Source organism: Phodopus roborovskii, unplaced genomic scaffold, assembly GCF_943737965.1.
Source record: "Phodopus roborovskii unplaced genomic scaffold, PHOROB, whole genome shotgun sequence".
Classification (NCBI taxonomy): domain Eukaryota; kingdom Metazoa; phylum Chordata; class Mammalia; order Rodentia; family Cricetidae; genus Phodopus; species Phodopus roborovskii.
The window spans coordinates 17,104,100-17,128,012 of record NW_026125444.1 but is presented as its reverse complement, the minus strand read 5'-3'; the positions used below and the strand labels follow the sequence as shown (position 1 = coordinate 17,128,012).

Here is a 23,913-nt window from a genome sequence, read left to right as displayed (position 1 = left end):
ATCTTTATACACTATACTATATCATAGAGCCTTCCCTATACAATGCCTTTCCTTTTGTTAAGTATTTCCCCCTTTTAAACACGTTATGTCTACTGATTACAAACTGTCAAGCTGTTGACCCTTTGAAGCCTGTGTTTTAAGACTATATACATAGCAGTTATCATCTAAACTGTGATCATAAAGACACAACTCAAAATGTGGGAATATTGTTACACTAAGAAACCTCTTTCCATTCATGTTGGTCTGTCATATAATATTCTGTCATGTTTTCGTATAGCTTAACATTTTAAGCAAATTTCTGAGTAAAATATTCACAAATGTTTCACTGCTTTCAGAGTAAGAACAACTTACTAGAGGAAGACTCAGTTCTAGTACTAACTGGACACTATGGCTTAAAATACCCCCCATAGCCTAGTCTTGAAGGCTTGGTCCTAGCTGGTGGTACTATCTTGGAGTTTCTAGAAATCGCAGGAGGCCTTGGCTGTAAGACTAGGAGTGTGTCTGCTGAGACAATATGCTGTCCTGGCACTCTTGTCCTCTTTCCTGGCCACAATGATGTGATTAGTTCTGCCAATCCCTTCCTACACTGATAGACAAAAAATCCTTAAAAATGTAAGCCTGCGCCACATAAAAATGTGATGCTAGAGGAATAGGGCTGCTGGTGACTAAGCAGGCCACAGGGTTCTTTGGAACTGGTTTGCAGAAAGAGTTTAGAAAGTTCAGAGAAAATGGCTAGAAGAAACTTAGGATGCTAGAAGAAGAATTAGTTGGCAATTCCAGTGGAAGCTCAGAAGGTCAGATGACCACTGTCACTGCTAGCTGCTTTTAGCCAAGTTTACAGAGAAACTGGGAGCAAAAGGCAGACAGATTCGAAAAACTTGGTTTGTTTAGAAAAACTTTATACACATTTCAGACTAAGGAAGATGGGGTTTCTGAACCACTAAGGGCCATTACAAAAGAAGCCAGTTTCTTTTCAATAAGATAACAGGGAACGTGACATAGAAGCATCTCAGGAATTGGCCAGATGACCATCCACTGCAAAGAGAAAACAAATTAGAAGACTGCACTGAGCAATTAGCGCCTCTGCGGCACCCTGACCTCACACTGTATGAAGGAATCTCCCAAGGATTATTTAACCATGCTGAGCTACCCAGGCACTGAGCCCACTTAAGCTAGCAGCAGACTTCAGTGTAGTTTACCTGATGTTGGTTTTTGCAGACATATAGAATGCTAGAGTCACAGAAACAGAGGGTTTCTACTCAGATTTCAAAGTTAGACTGAGAAGTGAGATAATATGTACAGAATTCCTGAGAGGGAAATGCATGAAGCTGTGGGAATGAACCAGGGAGTTAAGAGATTTCAGGAACAGACAGTGTATACTGAGGAATGCCACAGACCAACAAGAGAAGCTAGCCTCAAAGACTGGCCGTGCGGGTTGGAACCATCAAATGGTGGGAAGCAATCCCTTTTAGAGCTGGGCTCTCAATGCTGTTTCTACACAGCCTGTCTCTTTCTTACATCATACCATCATGTACTCAGATACTGGAAATAAGTTACTGATTTCATTTCTATGCCTCTGTTCTTCCATTTTGGATTGGAAACAGCTATTGAAGTACATCTAACTTTTTTGTATAGAGGCTTACCTTCAAGAGTCTTAGCAGACTTTGGGTTTGAACTTCTGCCCCTATATACTTACTCTTAAATGCCCAGTCACAGCCAGAAGAACTACTTTGGAAGGTTCTGGAGCTTTAAGATAGGGGCATAGCTACTAGATGTAGGTCACTGGAGCAGTGTTCTGAAATGCAGTATCTTCTCCTTGTTCTGACCTCCTCCCTTCCTCTCTGCCTCCAAGCATACCACAACGTACTAAACCATGAACAAAACACTCTCTTCCCCTAAGTTATTTTTCTGAGGTATCTAGTAACAGTGGTGAGAAATTAATACAGAATGATCAAGCATAAGACACTTTATCTTCCTCAGTCTTAGTTTTTTTATTTACCAAACTCTGTTCAGAGGTCCCTCAGATACAAGTTACACAAATTGTCAAAAAATGCACATTTCTATTTTAAAAAGAAAAAACAAACAAAAATGTCCAGCTATCTTTCAGTTCCTAAGTACCTCAGACACATTATTACTATACTATACTTCAAAATAACCACTACCTGGAAGCCCTTTGGCACAGTAAAAATATGAAATAATGGCAATTATTTTAAAGCACTAAAAATCTGTCTTATTTCATAACTATAAAACAATCCATTATCATTAGTTAAATAACATTGTTTCCCAGATGGCATACAGTAATGTCCCAACACATAATTTTACAGGAAAAAGAACAAAGAATTTTCATCTGGCTTAAGATTATTTGCCAAGACCGCACTATAATAGCAGTTAACCCTGTTAATTTCTGAAACTTGTAGAAGGAGGCCCATATAACTAAAATAGCAATAGCAATTGACCTTTTGTTTTATAGTACTTCTGGGCACTCTCTGGATAAGGTTACCCTGGTTCATTAACTTTAATAACCCTTCCTCTTGGGCTCTGAGTTCTCAATGTTCTTTCTGAAAAGCAGGTCTCTTTGTACGCATAAACTCTCACAGCAAAGAAAACCCACATTTCCACAACAGCCTCATTGATAGCTGAGAAAAATAAAATCTGGCACAGGGCAAGCATCCCACCAGAATTAAGCAAAGATGTCATTCCTGTCCATGGAAGCTTTGTGATCCAACTGAAATAAGAGTACAATTAATGAATTTTGTTGAAACTTATTCTTTTAATGCACCTGAATAAAAAAGATGCAACAAAAACTTTAATCAAATCATCTCATCAGTTAAGTCTCACAAAGATGAATCATGTAGAAATAAGTATGAAAAAGTGTCATTAATCCATAAAAGTCAAAAAGGCTTAGACTGTGAAGCTCTCTAGAGAGAACTGAGGTAAGAAGTAAGGAGGAGAAAAGGCGGGAAAGCTGGGATCTTAGCAGGAGAGTGGGCTACTGGAGACCCAAGCCCCCACACACAAGTCCTCTCACAGCTTGCCTGTATCCTAGGCAACACAACCCTCCTCAAGCAGCAACCTTTCCTTTCCATGTTTCCCCCTTACAGGAACATAGGCTAACACAGCCACACATTTGTCCTAGCTCTTCAGCAGAATCTATTTGGTAAGTTTTAAGCACTGACTGGAACTCACAAACAACTGTAGGGAATAAGAAGAAAGATGGAATAGTCCCTTGTCCTTGAAGAACTTACAATCAAGCACAACTATAAAAGGGTATAGAAGTCACCACAACACATAAGAGATCAAGTGCCACACGACGGCAAAAGGCCCCATAGGTGTTCTAACGGGAGGCACATGTGCGGCTGAAGATTTGTGGTAAGATCAGTATCTGTCCTGGGGTCAGAATGTAACTTTGTATTCTGGGAAGTAGAATGTGGGACAGAAAAGAAGCCTTTCAAGCAAAGTAAAATGAATAACAAAAATACAGAGAGAGAACAACACAACAAAAGTGTTTGAAAAGCCGTAACTCCAAAGTCAGGCCTCAACCTTGGTTCTGTAACTATAGCTATGTGAACGCTAAAATTCCTTAACCACTAGTTTCCTAATCTCTAAAATATAATATGCTAATCTTTCATAAAGATACATTGAAAACTAAAATTACACATTGCATGCAAAGAAATTAAACTGTGTGATAAGTAAACTACAGAAAATGTTTAGGATATCAGGCAACAAAGGTAGTAGGCAGACAGGATGTTTAAAAAGATAGTGACTAGATCACAGTCAACGTTCAATTATTAGGGTTCCAAATTAACTCCACAGACACTGAAGGAACTATAAGCAATCTTAAGCAGAGGGGTTAGAATCTGAACTTGCTGCAGAACTGACTGAAAAGGAAAACATAGGGAATGAGAGATTGGTAGTAATATGGTTAGTAGTAATTTAAAAATTTCAAGCCAATTTCATTTAAGGAACCACACCAGGTAATCATCAATCAATCAATCCATCAATTATTATGCCACAAATATTATAATTCAACTATTGTTCCTTGGTACAAAGTTTACATCATTTGGTACAATGGATCTACTTACTTCCATACTCCCAGGAATACGATTTACACATTGTACATGAAATAAAAATGAGGGAGGTATATTTGGCCTTTTACACCATTTTCACACAGTTTGTAAAATAAAAAGGGCTTTTTCTGCTTGAAGTGCTCAGCTGTAGTATCTACCACTTGTCTCAGTAAATCAGATTGCTCATTGTATAAACCTCCACAAGATGGCACACTATTCATAATTAAATGAGTTTGTCCATTTCGAAACTACAGACTATCAAATATGTGCTAACAGAAAAAGCCAAAAAATCAGACACAAATCAAGTGTCAACATGAAGACAGGAGTCAGCGAGATGGCTCAGCAGGTAAAGTCTGATGGCCTGACTTCACCTGACCATACAAAGCTGTCTCCTAACTCCGTGTGCACATCTTGACACGGACACCCAAACAGAAATCATACACACAATAAAAAGAAGCAGAAATAGCCCCATCAAAGTTTGATAGCGATTAACAACCCAAGCGCCTCTTTATTCACTTCACTGAAAACTTAACAGCAATAGCCGGGCAGTGGTGGTGCTCACCTTTAATCCCAGCACGGGGAAGACAGAGACAGAAGGATCTCTGTGAGTTCAAGGCCAGCCTGGTCTACAAAGTGACTTCCAGATCAGCCAGAGCTACACAGAGAAATCCTGTCCAGCGGTGGGAGTGGGGGTAGGGGTGGGGATGGGGAAACCTTCAAGGAAAACCAAGATACATTTTGTTTGCTTTGTTTTTAAAAAAGCACTCTAATGTAATTGCTATAGAGGTAGTTCAAGGTTCAGAAACTTAGAAAGAACAGGTTTGTAAATGACAAATCCCCAACAACTTCTTCAGGTATCTGATGGGGGAAGTCCTTACGTATATATGTTTCTCTTATTGGTTGATGAATAAAACACTTTGGCCAATAAGGCAGGAAGATAGGTGGGACTAAGAGATGAGGCGAATTCTGAGAAAGGATGCCATGTGGAGACCAGGAAGATAAGACACACTAGGCATTCTCCGGTAAGATAAGGCCATGTAGAAATACACAGACTAGTAGATATGGGTTAGTAATTAAGAGAAAGCTAGTCAATAAGAAGCCTAAGCCATCGGCCAATGGTCTTATAGTTAATATAAGTTCCTGTGTGTTTATTTGGGGCTGAAGGGGCTGTGAGATAAGGAGGGAAAGAGAAACTAACAGCAGATATCAAATAATGGGTATATGTTGCCCAAGTCTTTACCCAAAATTCAGTAATAATTACATAAGAAGAACAACCTAACACAAGACAATCCATGCTGAAACAAAATCTCTCCATATAACTGTTTTACCTAAACCACAGCTGAAACCCAATTCACAATTAAAGACTATTAAGCAGAGAGGTGTCAGTTCAGACTCTACAATCAATAAAACTAACATGCAGTAGGCCAAAGCACCATATTTGCCTGCTCCCGTGGTAGGTACAATATGATTCTCACATGATGGAAGGAGTTTTGTCAATTAAACTATAAAATACAAGCCACTATGCATTTTTATGGTTACTCAGTCCTTGGATCTGACAGTGAAACAGCATTAAGTAAACATATAACTATTGACTGGAACAGGGAAATAAAAATTAGGAACTATTAGCCTTAATGTTTAAGAAAACAAGATATATCTTTGTTGCATGGATGTGGATCATTTGGGTATATGCCTAAGAGGGGGATTGCCAGGTCCTGTGGTAGATTAATTCCCATTTTCCTGAGGAACCACCATACTGATCTCCAAAATGACTGAACGAGTTTGCACTCCCACCAGTAGTGGAGGAGTGTTCCCCTTTCTCCACATCCTCTCTAGCATGAGTTGTTACCTGTGTTTCTAATTTTAGCCATTCTGGCAGGAATAAGATGGTACCTCAAAGTTGTTTTGATTTTCATTTCCCGGATAGCTAAGGATGTTGAGCACTTTCTTAAGTAAGTGTCTTTCAGCCTTTTTGATTTTCTCTATTGAGAATTCTTTCTTCAGTTCTGTACCCCACTTTTAAATAGGGTTACTTGGTGTTTTCTTGACTAGTTTCTTGAGTTCTTTGTATATTTTTGGAGATCAGCCCTTTTTCAGATGTAGGATTGGTAAAAATCTTTTCCCAGTCTGTGGGCTGCCATTTGATCTTGTCCACTGTGTCATTTGCCTTACAGAAGCTTCTAAGTTTGAGGAGGTCCCATTTATTAATTGTTGATCTCAGTGTCTGTGCTACTTGAGTTATGTTCAAGAAGCAGTCTCCTATACCGATTTGTTCAAGGGTACCTCCTACTTTCTCTTCTAAGAGATTGAGTGTGGCTGGATTGATGTTGAGGTCTTTCATCCATTTGGACTTGAGTTTTGTGCATGGCGACAGACATGGGTCTATCTGCAGTCTTCTACACACCCTCATCCAATTGTGCCAGCACCATTTGTTGAAGATGCTGTTCTCGCCCCATTGTACAATTTTAGCTGTTTTGTCGAAAATCAGATGTTCATAGGTGTGTAGGTTAATATCAGAATTTTCTATTTGATTCCATTGGTCTACCTGTCTATTTTTGTGCCAATACCAGGCTGTTTTCAGTACTATAGCTCTGTGGTAGAGCTTAAAGTCAGGGATGGTGATGCCTCCTGAAGTTCTTTTATTGTACAGGGTTGTTTTCACTATCCTGGGTCTTTTGTTTTTCCATATAAAGTTGATTATTATCCTTTCAAGGTCAGTGAAGAATTGTGCTGGGATTTTAATGGAGATTGCACTGAATCTGTAGATTGCTTTTGGCAAGATTGCCATTTTTACTGTATTTATCCTACCTATCCAAGAGCATGGGAGATCTTTCCATTTTCTGGTATCTTCTTTAATTTCTTCCTTTAAAGCCACAAAGTTCTTATTATATAGGTCTTTCACTTGTTTGGTAAGCATTATTGCACGATACTTTATGTTGTTTGTGGCTATTGTAAAGGGTGATGTTTCTCTGACTTCTTTCTCAACCTCTTTGTTGTCTGAATAAAGTAGGGCTACTGATTTTTTTGAGTTTATCTTGTATCCTGCTAGTTTGCTGAAGGTGTTTATCAGCTGTAGGAGTTCCCTGGTAGAGTTTATTGGATTGCTTATGTAAACTATCATATCATCTGCAAATAGAGATAGTTTGACTTCTTCCTTTCCAATTTGGATCCCCTTGATTCCTTTGGTTGTCTTATAGCTTTAGCTAGAACTTCAAGTACAATATTGAAGAGATATGAAGAGAAAGGGCAGCCTTGTCTTGTTCCTGATTTTAGAGGAATCGTCTTAATCTTCTCTCTATTCAGTTTGATGTTGGCTGTTGGTTTACTGTATATTGCTCTTATTATGTTTAGGTATGTTCCTATTATCCCTGATCTCTCCAAGACCTTTATCATGAAAAGGTGTTGAATGTTGTAGAAGGCTTTTTCAGCATCTAGGGAGATGATCATATGCTTTTTCTTTTTCAGTTGTTTATATAGTGGATCACGTTGATAAGAGTTTTGTATGTTAAACCATCCCTGCAACCCAGGGATGAAACCTACTTGGTCATGGTGGATAATTTCTCTGATGTATTCTTGGATTCAATTTGCCAGTATTTTATTGAATATTTTTGCACCGATGTTCATCAGGAATATTGGTCTGTAGTTTTCTTTCTTAGTTGTGTCTTTGTGAGGCTTGGGTACCAAGGTGATTGTGGCCTCGTAGAAAGAGTTTGGTAATGAACCTTCTGTTTCTATTGTGTGGAACAAAGCATTATTTGTAATAGCAAGAAAAAGCATTATTTGTAATAGCAAGAACCTGGAAGCAACCTAGATGCCCCTCAACTGAAGAAAGGATAAAGAAGATGTGGCATATCTACACAATGGAATACTACTCTGCAGAAAAAAAATAATGGAATCTTGAAATTCGCAGGCAAGTGGATGGCACTTGAAGAAACCATCCTGAATGAGGTAACCCAGTCACAAAAAGAAGAACATGGTATGTACTCGCTCATATATGGATTTTAGACCTAGAGCAAAGGACCACCAGCCTATAATTCACACCACCAGAGGAACTAGGATACAAGGTGGATTCTAAGAGATTCATATATGGTCCCTCACAAAAGGGGGAAGGGACAAGTTCCCCAGAGCACAGGGGAAGTGGGGGGGGCAGTGAATGGAGAGAGAAGTAGGAGAAAGAGAAGGGGAGGAGAGGAAAGCACATGCGACCAGGAAGATCAAGTCAGGGTAGGAATAGAAGACAGAAGAGAAAGAGACAGGGGGGGGGGAAGGGGGGAAGGAGGGGAGAGAGAGAGAGAGAGAGAGAGAGAGAGAGAGAGAGAGAGAGATATGACATAAAAGAGGGAGCCATTATTGGTTTGAGGAGAAAACTGAACCTAAAGAAAGGTCTAGAGACCTACAAGACTGACTCCAACTAACAATTTGAGCAACCGTAGAAAGGCTACCATAAATGCCCTTCCTTGATAATGAGTTCAACAACTAACTTATCCACCATCATGGAGCCCTCATCTAGTACCTTTTGGAAACAGAAGCAAACTCCTATATCTAAACACTGAGTCAAACTAGAATCCAGATGCAGAGACAGAGGACAACACCAGGTTGTAGAAACACATAGAGACAGCTGACCTGAACAATGAGGTGCTAGCTCAGACTGATAGCTGGGAATCCAGCATGGGACTGACTCAGACCCCCTGATCATGGGTCTTAGCTAGAAGGACTGAGCAGTCTAAGGGACCTCAGACAGTGGAACCAGGATGTATTCCTGGTGTACAAAAGGACCTTGTGGACACATCCCCATGGAGAGATACTCCCTTAACCTAGAGACAGGAGAGAAGTCCTAGTCCCTACTTCAAATGACTTGACAGATTTACATGACCCCACCTGGATGGCATAGCCCTACATGTGGAATGGGGGTGGGGGGATGGGAGGGGAGGGTGGTCAGGGTGCATGTGAGGGGGCAAAGAGGATAAGAAGGAGAGAGGGAGGGAAGGAAGGAGGGAGGGAGGGGGAACTGGGATGACATGTAAAATAAAATTAAAAAAAAAAAAAGAAAAACAAAATATAGGAAACACTGGGAAGCAACAACTGCTTTGACATTAAATAAGCCAAAATAAAATTTACTTAGTTTTACAGGCATGTCCATTATGCCTACTTATGCTTTTAATTTCTTTCTAAACCTGACTGACTGCTATTTGTGGTTCTTCTGTGTTTTCCTCTTTCTGTCGTTCTGGGAAAGAAGCTATTGTATCTGGGTAGATATTCTGCTGCTGATCAAAATGACGGGTACTGCTGTGAGACAGCACAATGTTCCACTCCATTCACCCTTGCTCAAACCCCAGTAAACACATATAAACTCTAAGACTAGGAGAAACCTCAATGATGAATAGATTCCAAGCAGGTGAGACAGGGAGGCTCTTAGACACCCACACACCAGCAGCAGAGGAAAACAACATAAAGACTATTACACTGTACCTAGCTAGGAAGGACCTTAGCACGGCTTACTTCTATCTCCTTTTAGAACATGCGTCATTGACCACACCAGAGGAATAATCATATGACTAGAATCATAAATGGAAAGAGAAGTATGTCCACTCTTATGAAGGATTTTAAACGTAGGCCAATGATACATTTTGGCATATAGTATCTGAATTTACTGCTGAACTCTACTGACACTTCAGCTCTAGAATTCTGCTGGAACACTGCTAGTGTGACTCACCTGTCTGAACATCGATAACCATCTGATGGCCCCCTCTCATTCCTGGTCGGTTATCTTCTCCATCACCTGCAGAAGAAGAAGCATTTTCTATAATGAGATAATAAAACTTGCAATTCTAGGAGAAACCTCATTTGTAACTCTATAAAAGATAGTAACACTCCATATGTACACCATCAAAGTATTATAAATAATGAAAGGAAGAATAAAGGAAGAAATTTCTCTGTTTCAACTATTCAAAAGGTTACAGGGTTCTAGGAAATGATGTGTGTGTGCCGAGGGTCAAGCCCACGACCCCACAAAGGACAAGCAACTATTCCACCACTGAGTTCTACTCTAGGCCCTAAGATTACAGGATTCTAATATCACATTCAATATGAACCAGAAAGCCTGAGGTTTTCATCATTTATCTCCCATTAGCTGAAATAAATTATTTGGCAAATGAACTTCCTTGATCTTTATATGTAAAAGTGACATCATCTAACTCTGTACCCCTGAGTTTCACAGGGAAATGAAGTTTTTATACAGGTGTGAGTTACTGATGAGGAACACTTTCTGAGAAATGCATCATTAGGCGATTCTGTCTTTGTAAACAAACGTCAGAGAGTATATTAACCGAAATCTCCATGGGATTTCCTACTGTACACCTACATAGGAATGTTTCAGCTCAATTAAAAGCTCATGGGATTACCATTATTGACCAAATGAAACACATGATTATACACAGAAATAGAACATGAAGCCAAATCACTGTACTCAACAATTCTTCTTCCTTCTTGATAGCTAGGTGTCTATCACTGAGATCACAGGTCACTATCACTGAGGTCACAGGTCACTATCACTGAGGTCACAGGTCACTATCACTGAGGTCACAGGTCACTATCACTGAGGTCACAGGTCACTATCACTGAGGTCACAGGTCACTATCACTGAGGGCTCACAGGTCAAAGGTCACTATCACTGAGAGAAGAGAAAGCCTTGGAAACATAGGAAGACCACGAGAAACAACTGAATACCTTGAGAGCCACCTTTCTTCAATGGAAGCATGTGCAGTAAAACACTGCTCCAATCTGGCAAGAGTGAATGCACACAATAAAGTAACAAAAATTTGCTCTCACAAAAATAATGGGTTAGTGAAGAAGACTAAATTCTGAGTCAGATTTTGACTTTTGAAAAACAAAACAAAAACAAAGCAGTCCCTATTAGAAGTAAATGCTCCCTAGGATCTGTGTCTCCAAGAAATGTGCATGAGATGTGGTCACTAAGGCACTAAGCCTTTAAGCTTCAACTATACGGTGATTTAATTAGAATTACTGTCAACCTTTATTAGTATCTGTGTATAAATTTCTTCATCTGTCCCTCTTATTCTCAAAGGTCCTGCTATGTTTAGTGAGCGAGTCTGCAGATCTTAGGTTTCCAGGAACACCTATGGCGGCATCACAGATTCCCATCATTTTACACACTTCTAAGAAAGTAGTTTGTGACAGCGATTTTTTGTGAAGAACAGACAACCTTGATCAACGTTTTGTCATAGTGATGAAACAAGAATTTAAAAGATAATTTTAATACAATAACCTGGGGCTGGATTTGGAGCTCACTCGTAAGAGTGCTTACCTAGTATGTACAAGGCCCTGAGTTCAGTCCCTAGCCTCAGGAGAAAAAAAAAAAAAAAAAAAAACAAAAACCAAAAATGATGTATAATAAGCCACTCTGCCACTTAGCTAAGGAACCTATGCTCGCTCTATGAGAAAGCCTGCTCTTTATGAACAGATGCTTGGGCCATCCAAAAACAGGCTGTAAAGACACAGAGAACAGTGCAGCTCACCTTTGGTGCTCTTAGGAATGATCTGACTCCACCTCGGCTTATACTCCTGCTGACTGATGTACTGATTGAACAAGCCATCTGCAAGTGTCAAAAATAAGAATCAGAGCTCAGCTGGCTCTTCAACCTCCCAGTATGCTCCCCAAATATAAATAAATAGTAAATGGTTAGTTGACACAACAATAGAAACAAATTGCATCAGCAGCAGCCCATATTAAGCTTGTTCCCATGATTACTACATTAGTTGCTATAATTTACTACTGCACTCATGAATAAGTATGTGACTTCAACAAGGACCCTGGAAGAAGGAAAACACGGAGAGGGAAAAGTCAAGGTGACAAGTCAGGGCTGGAAACCAGAAGCAGCAGAAAATAGCTAATAAGTAATCTGAAGCATGGCTGTATACACCTTAAATATAATTTTTGGCATCAACATAAGTACAAACAGAAAAAGAAAGAATATTCAAGGCCAGAAAAAACATTTGCTTTCTGGTGATTTTCCACTACAATTCATTATCTTATTTCCTTACCGCCCACAATGAATATATTATTGAATTCCAGTGTCTTCCCCTTGAAGACTGCACAGATTTTGTTACCAGATTATCAAAAACAAACAAACAAACACACAAAATGCACCTAAATAAGGAAATATGAACACCAACAGCTTTGGTGTAGGCACTTTATAGTACAACCTCAGAGAAAGAGAAAACCCTTTAAAATGCAAATTCCAGTTTTCTTTGGGTACAAAGTGGCAGATAAAAGCACCGCCAGAAGCAACAGAACTGTATTTAATGATTCTGCCAAATGTTAAAATCTGTTTTGTCTCAGTTTAAAACCTTAATTCTAAGATAGACCTAAGAAGGATTTGCATCTCCTCTTCTAAGATGGAGAAGTACACATTTAGAGAATTAAGGAACTGTATCAAACTCACACATACCTTAGGTAGTGGAGCTAGCTAGCACTTGAGTTCCACTTTGCTTTTCTTCTGAACGTTTCCTCAGTAAACTTTTCATCTACTCTCTGAGGAGGGAGTTTTACACTAGTAATCACAAGTATATGGAAACTGTACTTCCCATACATCTACTCTACTCCAAATGATTATTACACCCTACACCCATGCCGGTCACAAATTTACAAATGATGTACAGAATCAAATTCTGGGTAACAAAACAGGAAGAATCTTCTAGGTCTTCTAGAGGACTTGTAAGCAATGTTTCAGTGCTTCTGAACAGACATACAGCCAAGAAAAAAAGGTACTTTCATCTTCTGGACACAGTTTTATTTATTTGTGTGTGTGTGTGTGTGTGTGTGTGTGTGTGTGTGTGTGCGCGCGCGCGCCCGCGTGTGCACTCGTGTGTGAGTGTGTATCTTCTAAATCCCATTCTTAGAGCTAGAGAAAGAGTCAATTCTATAGTAATGACTGAACAGAGAAATATAAAGAAAGCAGATCACTGAATCGACCAACCAGGAAAGCCACCTCGTCCCTGGACTTCTTGGTAAGTCATGCAATGACATTTTCTTACCAAGCTAGAGTTTTCTTCCACATGTACCCAATAGATAACTGACACTGTGCTCATTCTCTTATCACTTCTGTCCTTTGACTCTGATTTCTATCAATGAGGATTTTCCTGTGTCACTGAAACAAAGCCATATTCAAAAATGCTCTCTTTTCTGTAACTTGCATGCTTGGAATTTAAAGGACCTCCCTTTAATTTAGTGAATGGACCTATGACATAATTCCATAATTTTGGAGTCTTGCTTTATTCAGGCTTCCTGATCAAAACCTCCTTTGTCATAGGTTTTGGGAATCTTTCCTCCTCTTCCACATAAAACATGTTGGACTCCTGTTCATTCCTGTTCATTGCAGCAGTGGTAATAGAAAAATAAAGCAACAACAACAAAAATTAACCATAAGCTCAATACTGCATAAACACAATTTTATTTAGCTTTGAAAGGGAAATACAAACGTTTTTAAAAATTAAAAAGAGTGTAAAAATCATTAGAGAACGAGGCTAGCCTGTGGAAATGGCTCAGTGGGTTAGTACGAGGATGAAGCTTGAGTCACCAGAACCCAAGTGAAGCCAGGTGTGTGAGGCATACCTGTAACCTCAGTGCTCTACAGGCAGAGGGGAGGTGGGGACAGCGCCTTGTGTGGCTTGTGGGCCTGGGACCCCGGCACAGGCAGAAGGGGAGGATTGACACCGCAGTTTGCACCCCGATACATTGAACCTGCTATGCACATCCCCATCATACAAACTCAGGCAATAAGACATGTGTAACACAAAGACCTACACTTTTAAAATATACATTATTAATTCTACTTATCAGCAGAGACTGGGGAGGGTGATGTAAATATATACGGAAAACTGAAGGTGTGCAAAACACAAAGTTAAAAAAAATCAAAAAACTACAATGGAAAAATTGTAAATTTCACTTTTCTGTTTGTTTTTTGAGACACTACCTCACTATGTAGCCTTGGCTGGCCTGGAACTCACTATGTAGAGGAGGCTGGCCTAGAACTCACAGAGATCCCTGCCTCCGCCTCTGGGTGCTGAGATTAAAGGTGTGGGCCATCATGTCTTTTCCCATTTTCTGTTAATTTTTTAAAATTAGCATGTATTTCTTTCTCTGTCCCCTTTCTCCTTCCATTGTCCCTTTTTGACAGAGTTTATGTATCCCAGTCTGGTCTCAAACTCACTATTTAGCTGAGTATGGCCCTGAGCTCCTGATCCTCCTGCTGAGCAGACTATGATTACCCATGCCTGTCCTCTGTGTATGGAATACTGCATGACACTCAGGGCTTCGAGCATGCTAGACAAGCACTTACCAACTGATGTACCTCAATGAGGAATTTAAAGATGCTTTAAAAGAAATCACATCGGTTTTAGGAGGTCAAACAGTTACTAATATTTCAGTAAGTTTATTTCTGACAAAAACCTGAAACAGGAAATCAGAAGTCCAACAAAAGTAAAACAACCTAAAGAAATTGAAATATCTCTCAGAGAAAAGCACACTAGTAATAAGTTGCTAATGATTTTCCAACTATTTAACTTAAGGGCCTCAGCTTCAACCCCACTTCATGTTTCCTGGGACTGTGATGAAAAATAAACACAATACAGCCTTCACTGGGCACACAGAAACACTTTAAAAACATCTGATTAAACATGAGACCCAGGACAACTTTTTACCAAAAGAAAAGTATCTAAACTGCACCAACAATTAAAACAAGGCCCAGAACATCTTTACAGTACCATTACCTAGTCTCAAATTTAGTTTCTCATCCAAATAGATTACACTGATAGAAATACCTAAGAAGCTAGCTTACAGACCATACACTCCTTTTTTGGTCATTCAAAAAATATTTTACAAAATTATTCATTTTGGCGGCCACACTGGTGGTGCTGCTATTAAGGAACATGCTAGATAGTTTTATGTCAACTTGACACAAGAGTAATTTGGGAAGATTCCCAACTAGGGGGAAAAAAAAAAAAAAAAAAAAAAAAAGCCTCCTAAGTTTGGCCTGCAGGCAAGTATGTAGTGCATTTTCCTAATTAATGACTGATGAGGGAGGGTCCATCCCCCATGTAGGGGGCGCCACCCCTGGGCTGGTGGTCCTGGCTGGGTGCCATAAGAAAACAGGCTGAGCAAGCCATGGAGAGCAAGCCAGTAAGCAGCATCCTCCATGGCCCCTGCCTCAGCTCCTGCCTCCAGGTTCCTGCTTTGAGTCTCTGCCCTGACTTTCTCTGATGATGGATTGTTACCTGAAGTGTAAGGTGAGATAACCCTTTTCTCCCTGTGATGGCTACTCTTGGTTGTTAACTACATATGGAATTAACTCAAAGGCAAATGACTAGGCACACCTGTGAGGGATTTTTTTTTTCCTTAATTAAATAATTTGAAGTGGGAAGGCTCACTTCTAATTTGGGTCTTTCAGGTGAGAAGACCCACCTTTAATCTGAACCACACCCCTTCAGCTGGCAGCCTATGCACAGGGCATGGGAGAAGGAAGTGTCTCTCTGCCTGCTTGCTCTCACTCTTGCCAACAAGTTCATGGCCTCATGGCATCACAGCCTACTTCTTTAGGATTCTCTTATATACTGAAGGGGACATCGAGCCTTGTAAGTGAACTATTACTGGATTCTTGGAACTTCTGTTCATAGGCAGCCTTATTGAATTAGCTGGACCACAGATTGTAAACCATTTTAATAAATCCCCTTTCATTCTATATGTTCTGTTCCTCCAGAGAATCCAGACTGATATACTCCACAAACTGCTGTTGGTTGTGGTGTTTTATCACAGCAACAGAAACCCTAAGACCGCAGAGTACAGCAAGTGTAGGAGGTTAAACCTAGTCAGAGGAAGTAGAAATGTCTCTCTGAAAGTTACACCTAGTCCACCCCCCCCCATTCCTATTAAGCCATGAGGTAAGTAGCTTTTACTGTATGTTCCCACCACTATGATATCCTGCATTGCTACAGGCCCAGAATCCACACAGTCAAAGGACTGTGAACTAAAACGTTTTGAAACTGAGATCCAAAGTAAATAATTCCCCACTTGAGGTTTATTTCCATAACAGAAATTACACATAAAGTAGCTAGCTTACAGAAAGCTAACTAATTAGCACACTGAACTAGTAAAAATTTACAGCAGCAAAGCACAGCTATTAAAAGTATAAACATAGGTAACAGACTATGGGGGCCCAAAAAGTAGTTATGCTATCATAGCAAATCGATTATTCTCCTTCATTTAATATAAGGGCAATGATAATACTACACATACCCCAGAAAGCAGGTATGACAAAGTTCATATAGAAGAACTTAAAAAAAAAATACAAGGTCCATTATAAAACTTCAAACATATGCTGTGGTGGTGGCAGCAAGCAGCAGCAATAACAATGTTAATGGTAATGATGATGTAGTATTTGTAATTACACTTGGTACAAAACTATTAATCATTTAGTACGCCAAATGAGAAATATGGCACTCAGCCAAATAGGAGTTAGAAGATGGAAAGAATACCTGGTAAAGAATAAAAGAGGCTATCTGGAAAGAACTAGTCTTGGAAAGAGAATATGGCAAAAACAAAGGCATGTAGGCAGAGTGAGAGGGAATTCTGAGATGAAGCCATGTTTCAGGAAGCAGATTGGTGGTTATGTGGGAAGACAAGGTAGTTTTGCATTATTTAGCACTGCAGAGAATAAACGGAATCCAAGGCAAAAAGAGTAAGGAAACTAGCAACTCGGGACAACAGCTCTAGCCTCTGACTCATAAGAAGCTCCTGAAAATTAGCTAGGGGAATCCTGCTCTATCCCAGACTAGTTTGTTTTGTTCTCCCCTCCTGAGTGCCAGGATTAAAGGCAGGCGCCACCCACCACACCTAGCACCTCTGAAGATTATTAAACCCATCTAGATTAGTAAGAACCAGCACAGATTTATGCTTAGATATGAAAAAGGAAAGGCAGATGCAGGGCAATAGATGAAATAGCTAAATTAAACCATGAATGTAAGAAGGTAAGCAAGCCTTGACATAAGACCTTAGCACCCAATAGACATGAATGTTGAAAGTAGAGCTGATAGACAGATAGAAATGGTAGCATAGCCGAAGACATCAAACATGAGTTGTCACAGATGAGAGAGTGAGAAAAGAAACCGGGAAACATTACAGAAATGAAGACAAGTGTTAGGAGGAGATGCTAGTGATAACGATAACTGAAATGGGATAAAAAATTCAAAGAAGCATGAAAATTAAGCAGAAGTGTCAAGCCTAACAGAAGTTAAAAAATGAGATAAATGAAAGCAAGGGTAAAACAAATCACACCATTTTTAGCAGCTGACGAGTTCAGCACTGTAACTGGAGACAACTCTACAAAACAAGCTAAAGTGAAGATGGACTATTTAAACAGTCCAAGAAAAACAACAGATTTCTTTCAAAGAAACCGGTAGAAAAATAACAACACACTTTTCTCAACAATGTCAACGGGTACCAGTTAACAGTGGAATAATAATCAAAATATGTTTGAAAGAATAATTACTATCCAGTGGTGGTGGCACACACCTTTAATCCCAGCACTCAGGAGGCAGAGGCAGGCAGATCTGTTCAAGTCCAACCTGGTCGGTCTAGAGAGTGAGATCCAGGATAGCTAGGGCTATGCAGAGAAACCCTATTTAAAAAAAAAAAAAAGAAGAAGAAGAAGAAGGAAGAAGAAGGAGGAGGAAAATTACTAGCCAAAAGTTCTACATCCAACAAAAAATGCACACCTTTAGGAGAAAATGTTTCAGATGAACAAAAAGAACCACCCTGGTTATTATAAGAATTTCTAAAGGCTGTACTTTAAGACAAAGGAAATAAAATCTTAGATGTAAGATAAAAAGCATACACAGTAGTAGAGAGAAAAGAAATCAGTATGGGGGAAACTCATGAACTCTGTATATAATGAAGCAATTTTACAGGGCCTGAACTAAGCCATCGTAAATGACAATGAGTGCATGAGTTGTGAGTAAATAAAATGGAAACTCCACTTATAACCCTTGTATTAGAAGACAAAAAGGCACTGACCAATTTTGTTAACTGTATACTTGTCATAAATTGTATCAGAAATATAATGTGAAATATTTTAAAGCCAATTAACAAAGGGAAACTGAAAATATTAAAAGGCAAGAGATGACAAGCACAAAGAAGGAATAAAGAGCATAACAGAGCAGAAATTAAAATGCCTGGCTGTGAGCACCTACAACGCCAGGACAGGGTGCAGAGGCAGGGAGAAGGGGATGGGTGTTGGGGGCGGGGTGGACACTTGGGCGGGCACCCTAGCTGAAAAGTGAGCTGCAGGCTCACTGAGGGACTGTCTCAAGAGAGGGTAATAGAATGAATGGCAGAGGAACACACACATCTTCATCCTCCAACCTCTGCATGTGCACACACAGGCACTCACACCACACACACAAAAATTAATAACAATATAGAGCATAAGAGCTACTTCTTTAAAACAGGATACAGAGAGGTTGAAAGTAGGGCTGGAGAGATGGCTCAGAGGTTAAGAGCACAGGCTGCTCTCTCAGAGGTCCCAAGTTCAATTCCCAGCAACCACATGGAGGTTCACAATCATCTATAAGGAGATATGGTGCCCTCTTGTGGCGTCCAAGCAAACTTGCAGACAGAACACTTTATTATATAATAAATTAATAAATGAATGAATGATCCTTTAAGGAAAAAAAAATTGAAACTAAAGACTGAAAAGGGGCCAAAGACTGTAAGACTGTAGTTCAACAAGTGCTTGCCTGACACGCACAGAGCCCTGGTTAGCAATCATCTGTAATCAGAAAACGGAGGCCAAGGGATCAGAAATTTCAAGTAATCCTCAACCACAAAGCAGCCTGGGCTATGTGAGACCATGTAATAATGAAAAATATAAGTAGTGCAAATACTATATGAAAATGGGTAATAAGCACATAGGGAAACAATTAAAAATGAAAAAAATTAAGATGTTTTACTAAAAACATGGCAACAAAATATTGGTAAAAAATTAGAACTATACAGAGACATGCAACCCAAACTTAACTTACATGGAAGAATGTTAAGATACATTCTTCTCAGTAACTGAATCAAACAGAAACTACTGATAAAGTCTGTGCAATGTGATTAGCAAACTGACGTAATGTGTGTGTGTATGTGTATACATACACATACATATTCACTGCCCCCCACAACTACTCAAATATGAATATTTCTAAAAGCTGAACAAATCTGGCCATATTGCAAGTCTAAGTTTGAAAGGACTTGTAATCATTTAGCATATGTATCTGACCACTATGCAATTCCATTAGAAGTCAGTAACAAAGACAATAACCCAAAAATGTGATATATTTGGAAATTAAAAATAATGCTTCTATAAAACTATGACTCACAAATGAGCCATTTCATTACATAATGAAAATACTGGACCAGACCATAATGTAAGTAGATACAATTTTACATCCTTAATGCATGTGAGAAAATTAAAAATTCTGATGATTTGCTAGGCATCCAACCAAAGGTGTTATAAAAAAGATACAAAAGCTAGGCATGGTGGTGCCTGCCTTCAATCCCAGAACTCAGGACAGAGCAGAAAGATCTTTGTGAGTTCAAGAGTAGTCTTGTCTCTACTGCAAGTTCTAGGCCAGCTAAGGGTACATACTGAGAAACCCTGTCTCAAAATAACAAACAAAGCACACACACACACACACACACACAGAGAGAGAGAGAGAGAGAGAGAGAGAGAGAGAGAGAGAGAGAGAGAGAGAGAGAGAGAGAGAGAACCTCAAAGAGAAGGAAGAGGTAACAGTAAACAAAACATAGAAAATAACAGCAAAGGGTCAAGTGGTGGCACATGCTTTTAATCCCAGCACTTTGGAGGCAGAGGCAGCTGGATCCCTGTGAGTTTGAGGCCAGTGTGGTCCACAGAGTGAGTTCCAGGATAGCCAAGGCTGTTAACACAGAAAAAAACCTGTGTGTGTGTGTGTGGGGGGGGGAAACAGAAAGGATTTAAAAAAAAAAAAGAAAAAGAAAAACCCACAAGTTAGTTATCTCTAAATGACTTTTCTATTGACAGTGATATTTTAAAAAATTATAACTAACAAATACAAAGAACAAAAAGAAATAATCCAGGCAATCCTGCAAACATTAAGTAGTTAATAACATAGTAAATACATCTTTATCTCCCTAAGTTTTAAATTTAACATGTTAATAGACAATTCCTAAAAAATAACTGATTAAAACTGAAACAAACAATACTGATTGAACAGGTAGATAGGCAAGGTGCTCCCACTGGGCCATTCCAAGACATATGACCTAACTCTAAGCTCTTCCAGTAAGAAAACAAAAAAGAATTTAAATCTTAACACAGAAAAGAGATTAACTTTTGAGTTCACTAGGTGAAATTAAAACCTAAACCTGTAAGAAATATAAAGGACAGAAACATTATTTGGTTCATTATTATTCATCAAACATTATTATTTTTTCTTAAGAAAAACAACTAGAAGAATTCAAGATAAATGTTAACCAATCTAAATCTATGTCAGACACAAAGAAATACATGATGACCAAGTTTAGTATATCTGAGAAATACAAAGTCAGCTTAAAATTTGAAAAATCAGTAACTGATTTCCTACATTAATGAGTTAAAACAAGAATAATTCATTAGCACAAATGGCAAAAAAGTAGTAAAATTCAGTATTTGTCCATTAATATAAATTATTAGCCACTTGGGAATCTGATGCAAGGCCCTCCAAAATGTCACATAAAATATAATATGTAAGAATAATATGTATTATTTAACCATTAAGCTTCTGTAGACATCTTCCAGACTGAGGGAATTTCTACCTCTAGTCTGCCATACTCTATCAAGAACAGATGTTGTATTCAGCAAATGTTTCTCCTGTGTTTTCTGAGGTGATGATAAACAGATTTTCTTCTGAGAATACAAACGACACCAAAATATATGTTGAAGGTTATACCTTCAACCATGATTAGATACCTCAGCTCAAAGACTTCAACATAAAGAGAAAAGGAAAGGAGGCTGGGAAGAAAGAAACTACCAAGGCACAAGCTGAGCAAAACATGAAAACAGTATAACAAAAGTTGTCAACTACAATTAAAGCAGTACTAAAAAAGGAAAAGTTTAACACAAAATGCCTGCATTATTTTAAAAAGAACAGTAAGCCGGTGGCTTCAACATTCATGATAAAAATCTAGAAAAAAAGGGGAAGCTGGAGGCACAAAATTGGAATTCTAGCACTAGGAATGCAGAGTCTGGTGGATCGACACAAGATCAAGGCTAGCCTCAAGTTACAGGTCAGTCAAGGCTTCATAAAAAGACCTTGTCTCAGAAAATGAAGAAAAAAAAAAAATGAAAAAAAGAACAAATTAAGGAGAGAGAGAGAGAAAAAAAAAGAAGTCATAAAGAGTAAGTCATAACATAAGGATTCAAAAAGAAAAATTAAAAAAAAAACTACAAATAACTTTATACTGATAAATTTAGTAACTTAAATGAGGTCTGCATATTCCTCAAAATGCATAAATTACCAAAACTCCCTCAAGAATCCAGAATATAAAGCCCTTTACCTGCTAACAGTAAAAAGTGTGAAGTTTCAAAGTCCTCATAAAATGAACCTCAGGCCCACTTCCCACCATTCATCCTTTTTAAAGTCCGCTATGGTACTATTAATTCTCTATAAACAGCTTCAGGAAATTAAAGAGGGACTAATTCTCACCTCATTCTTCCTGTAAATACCAGAACTACCCACACACCAGAACAAGGTTCACACTTACAACAAAATTGCAGGAGAATCCAAACTACTCAACTATTTGTAAAAACACTCAATAAAATTTTGTAATTCAAATGTAACAAGACCTAAAATGAGTATCAAACAGGGATTTTCATATTATTGCAAAGTTAAATTTAAAAATTAAAATTAATATAATTTAAGATCTGAGCAGTTGAAAACAGCAAATTCTTTCACTACCTCAAAAGACACAGGAAACATATTTGATAAAATGCAGTATCTATTTCTGATAAAGACATAACAAACTAGATTCCCTCAATCTGGTAAGATGCCTATGAAAAAAATCCTTACTAACATTTTACTTAATGACTGCTTTACAAAGCAAATTTACCTACTGTCTCCACACTGCTCAATAGTCTATGGAAAGTCCAAGCTGATACAGTAATTAAAAAATTAAAATTATCAAGTCTGGATAAAAACATGAAAAAGGGTCTTATAAAAGTGATGACATGACTAAAAATTCTACTTAATCTCTCAAGCAGCTACCCAAGAGAATTAACTGAATTTAGCAAGGCTGCAGGGTAGAAAATCACATAAAAACACCTGATTTTTTTTCATATACGTTAGCAATTAACAATTAGAAACTGAATTTTAAAAATACTACTAGTAATAGGAATATAAAACGTGAAATACTATGGAACAACCAACATACACATCTAAGACCTAGCTGCTAAAAACAAAAGACAATAAAATAAACGTTAAAAGAACTGTAAAAACAGTTCTTACTTAACCATGCTTTAAGTAAAACACTGAACATGAAGAATCAATTCTTGCCACGTTGACCTATGAATATACTACAAATGAAACGAAACCACAGTAGACAATTTTTTGGACACTTTGGACAAGCAGACTCTAAAATTCATAAGGGCACTCATACCACGCAGAATTGTCAAAACAGTCTTGAAACAGAACACTGGAAGACTTACACTATTTGAGCTGAAGACACACTATTAAGCTAAGTAATCAAGATGGTGTGATACTGGTGCAATATACTGGATTGTCAAACCAGAAATTATTAGATTCCTACCTGGTACCATACACAAAAATTAACTCAAAAGGATAAATGTAAACATCAACTATGAAAGTCTTGGAAGAAAACAAGAAGTTCTGATCGTGCTCAGATTAGATGTCCAGAGCACAGTAACAATCAAGCAGATGGAAGGACTCTTACACAAGGCAAACTTCTGTGTTCTAGCACACAGAAAGAGGATGAGGAGACAAGCTATACACTATAGGTTATACTTTATTTTGTTTGTTATGACTGGCCTCTAACCTGCTCTACATGTGTCCTGTCTCCTCCCACTAAGTACAGAGATTACAGGGTCTGTACCATCAGAGCCTGTGAAAGCATACTGTCTTATTTTCCCTTTTTAATTAGCATATATTAACTGTACAAAATAGTGGGCTTCAACATGACATTTTAAATCATACCCCATTAGAATCTTGTCTCCTCCATACTGAAAGAATATATCTTCAAATTCCTTACATATTTCTAACAGAGCTGGAGAGATGGCTCAGTCATTAATGGTTAGGCTAACAACCAAAAAAAAATCTCTCTCTAATAAACATCTTGTCTCCAGATAGAAGGAGTCTCAAATGCAGACATAGGAAAACAATTCACTAAAAGAATGGGCAAAGGATACAAACAAATGTCTCACCAATGAAAACACAAAGATAAAAATAAGTCTGTGAAAATATGCTGAGCAACATTAGTTACTATAAAACTACAAATCAAAACCAGAAAATATACACATATATCAGAATAGCAATATTAAAATTATTGATAGATGTTACAATATATGGACAAGAAATGTGTAGCAAGTAGTCAACTGTCTTTTTCAACATCTATTATTTTCTTTTAGAATTGCAAACATGAGTACTGTTACATCATTCCCACCAACCGCTCTTCCCCCCAGCTCCTCCCATACCCTCTCAATTTCATGACCTTGTCTTAATTACTGTCACACAAATGGAATTTTTATACACTACTATGTGAATG

The 23,913-nt window shown here is 38.4% G+C and overlaps 1 protein-coding gene and 1 non-coding gene across 2 annotated transcripts in view; one reads left to right on the top strand and one right to left on the bottom strand.

The window, feature by feature from the left end:
- Positions 1–23,913, bottom strand: part of Mkln1 (muskelin 1) — a 104,001-nt gene that overhangs the window by 37,204 nt on the left and 42,884 nt on the right. The window contains exons 7-8 of the mRNA XM_051175857.1: positions 11,600–11,677; positions 9,778–9,843 (exon numbers count right to left, since the gene is read on the bottom strand). Coding sequence (XP_051031814.1) covers positions 9,778–9,843; positions 11,600–11,677 — 144 coding nt within the window. The remainder of the gene's footprint in view (positions 1–9,777; positions 9,844–11,599; positions 11,678–23,913) is intronic.
- LOC127215482 (small nucleolar RNA SNORD45) lies at positions 9,677–9,767 on the top strand. Its single transcript, XR_007833958.1, has one exon. It is a non-coding gene; the product is annotated as a small nucleolar RNA SNORD45 (small nucleolar RNA).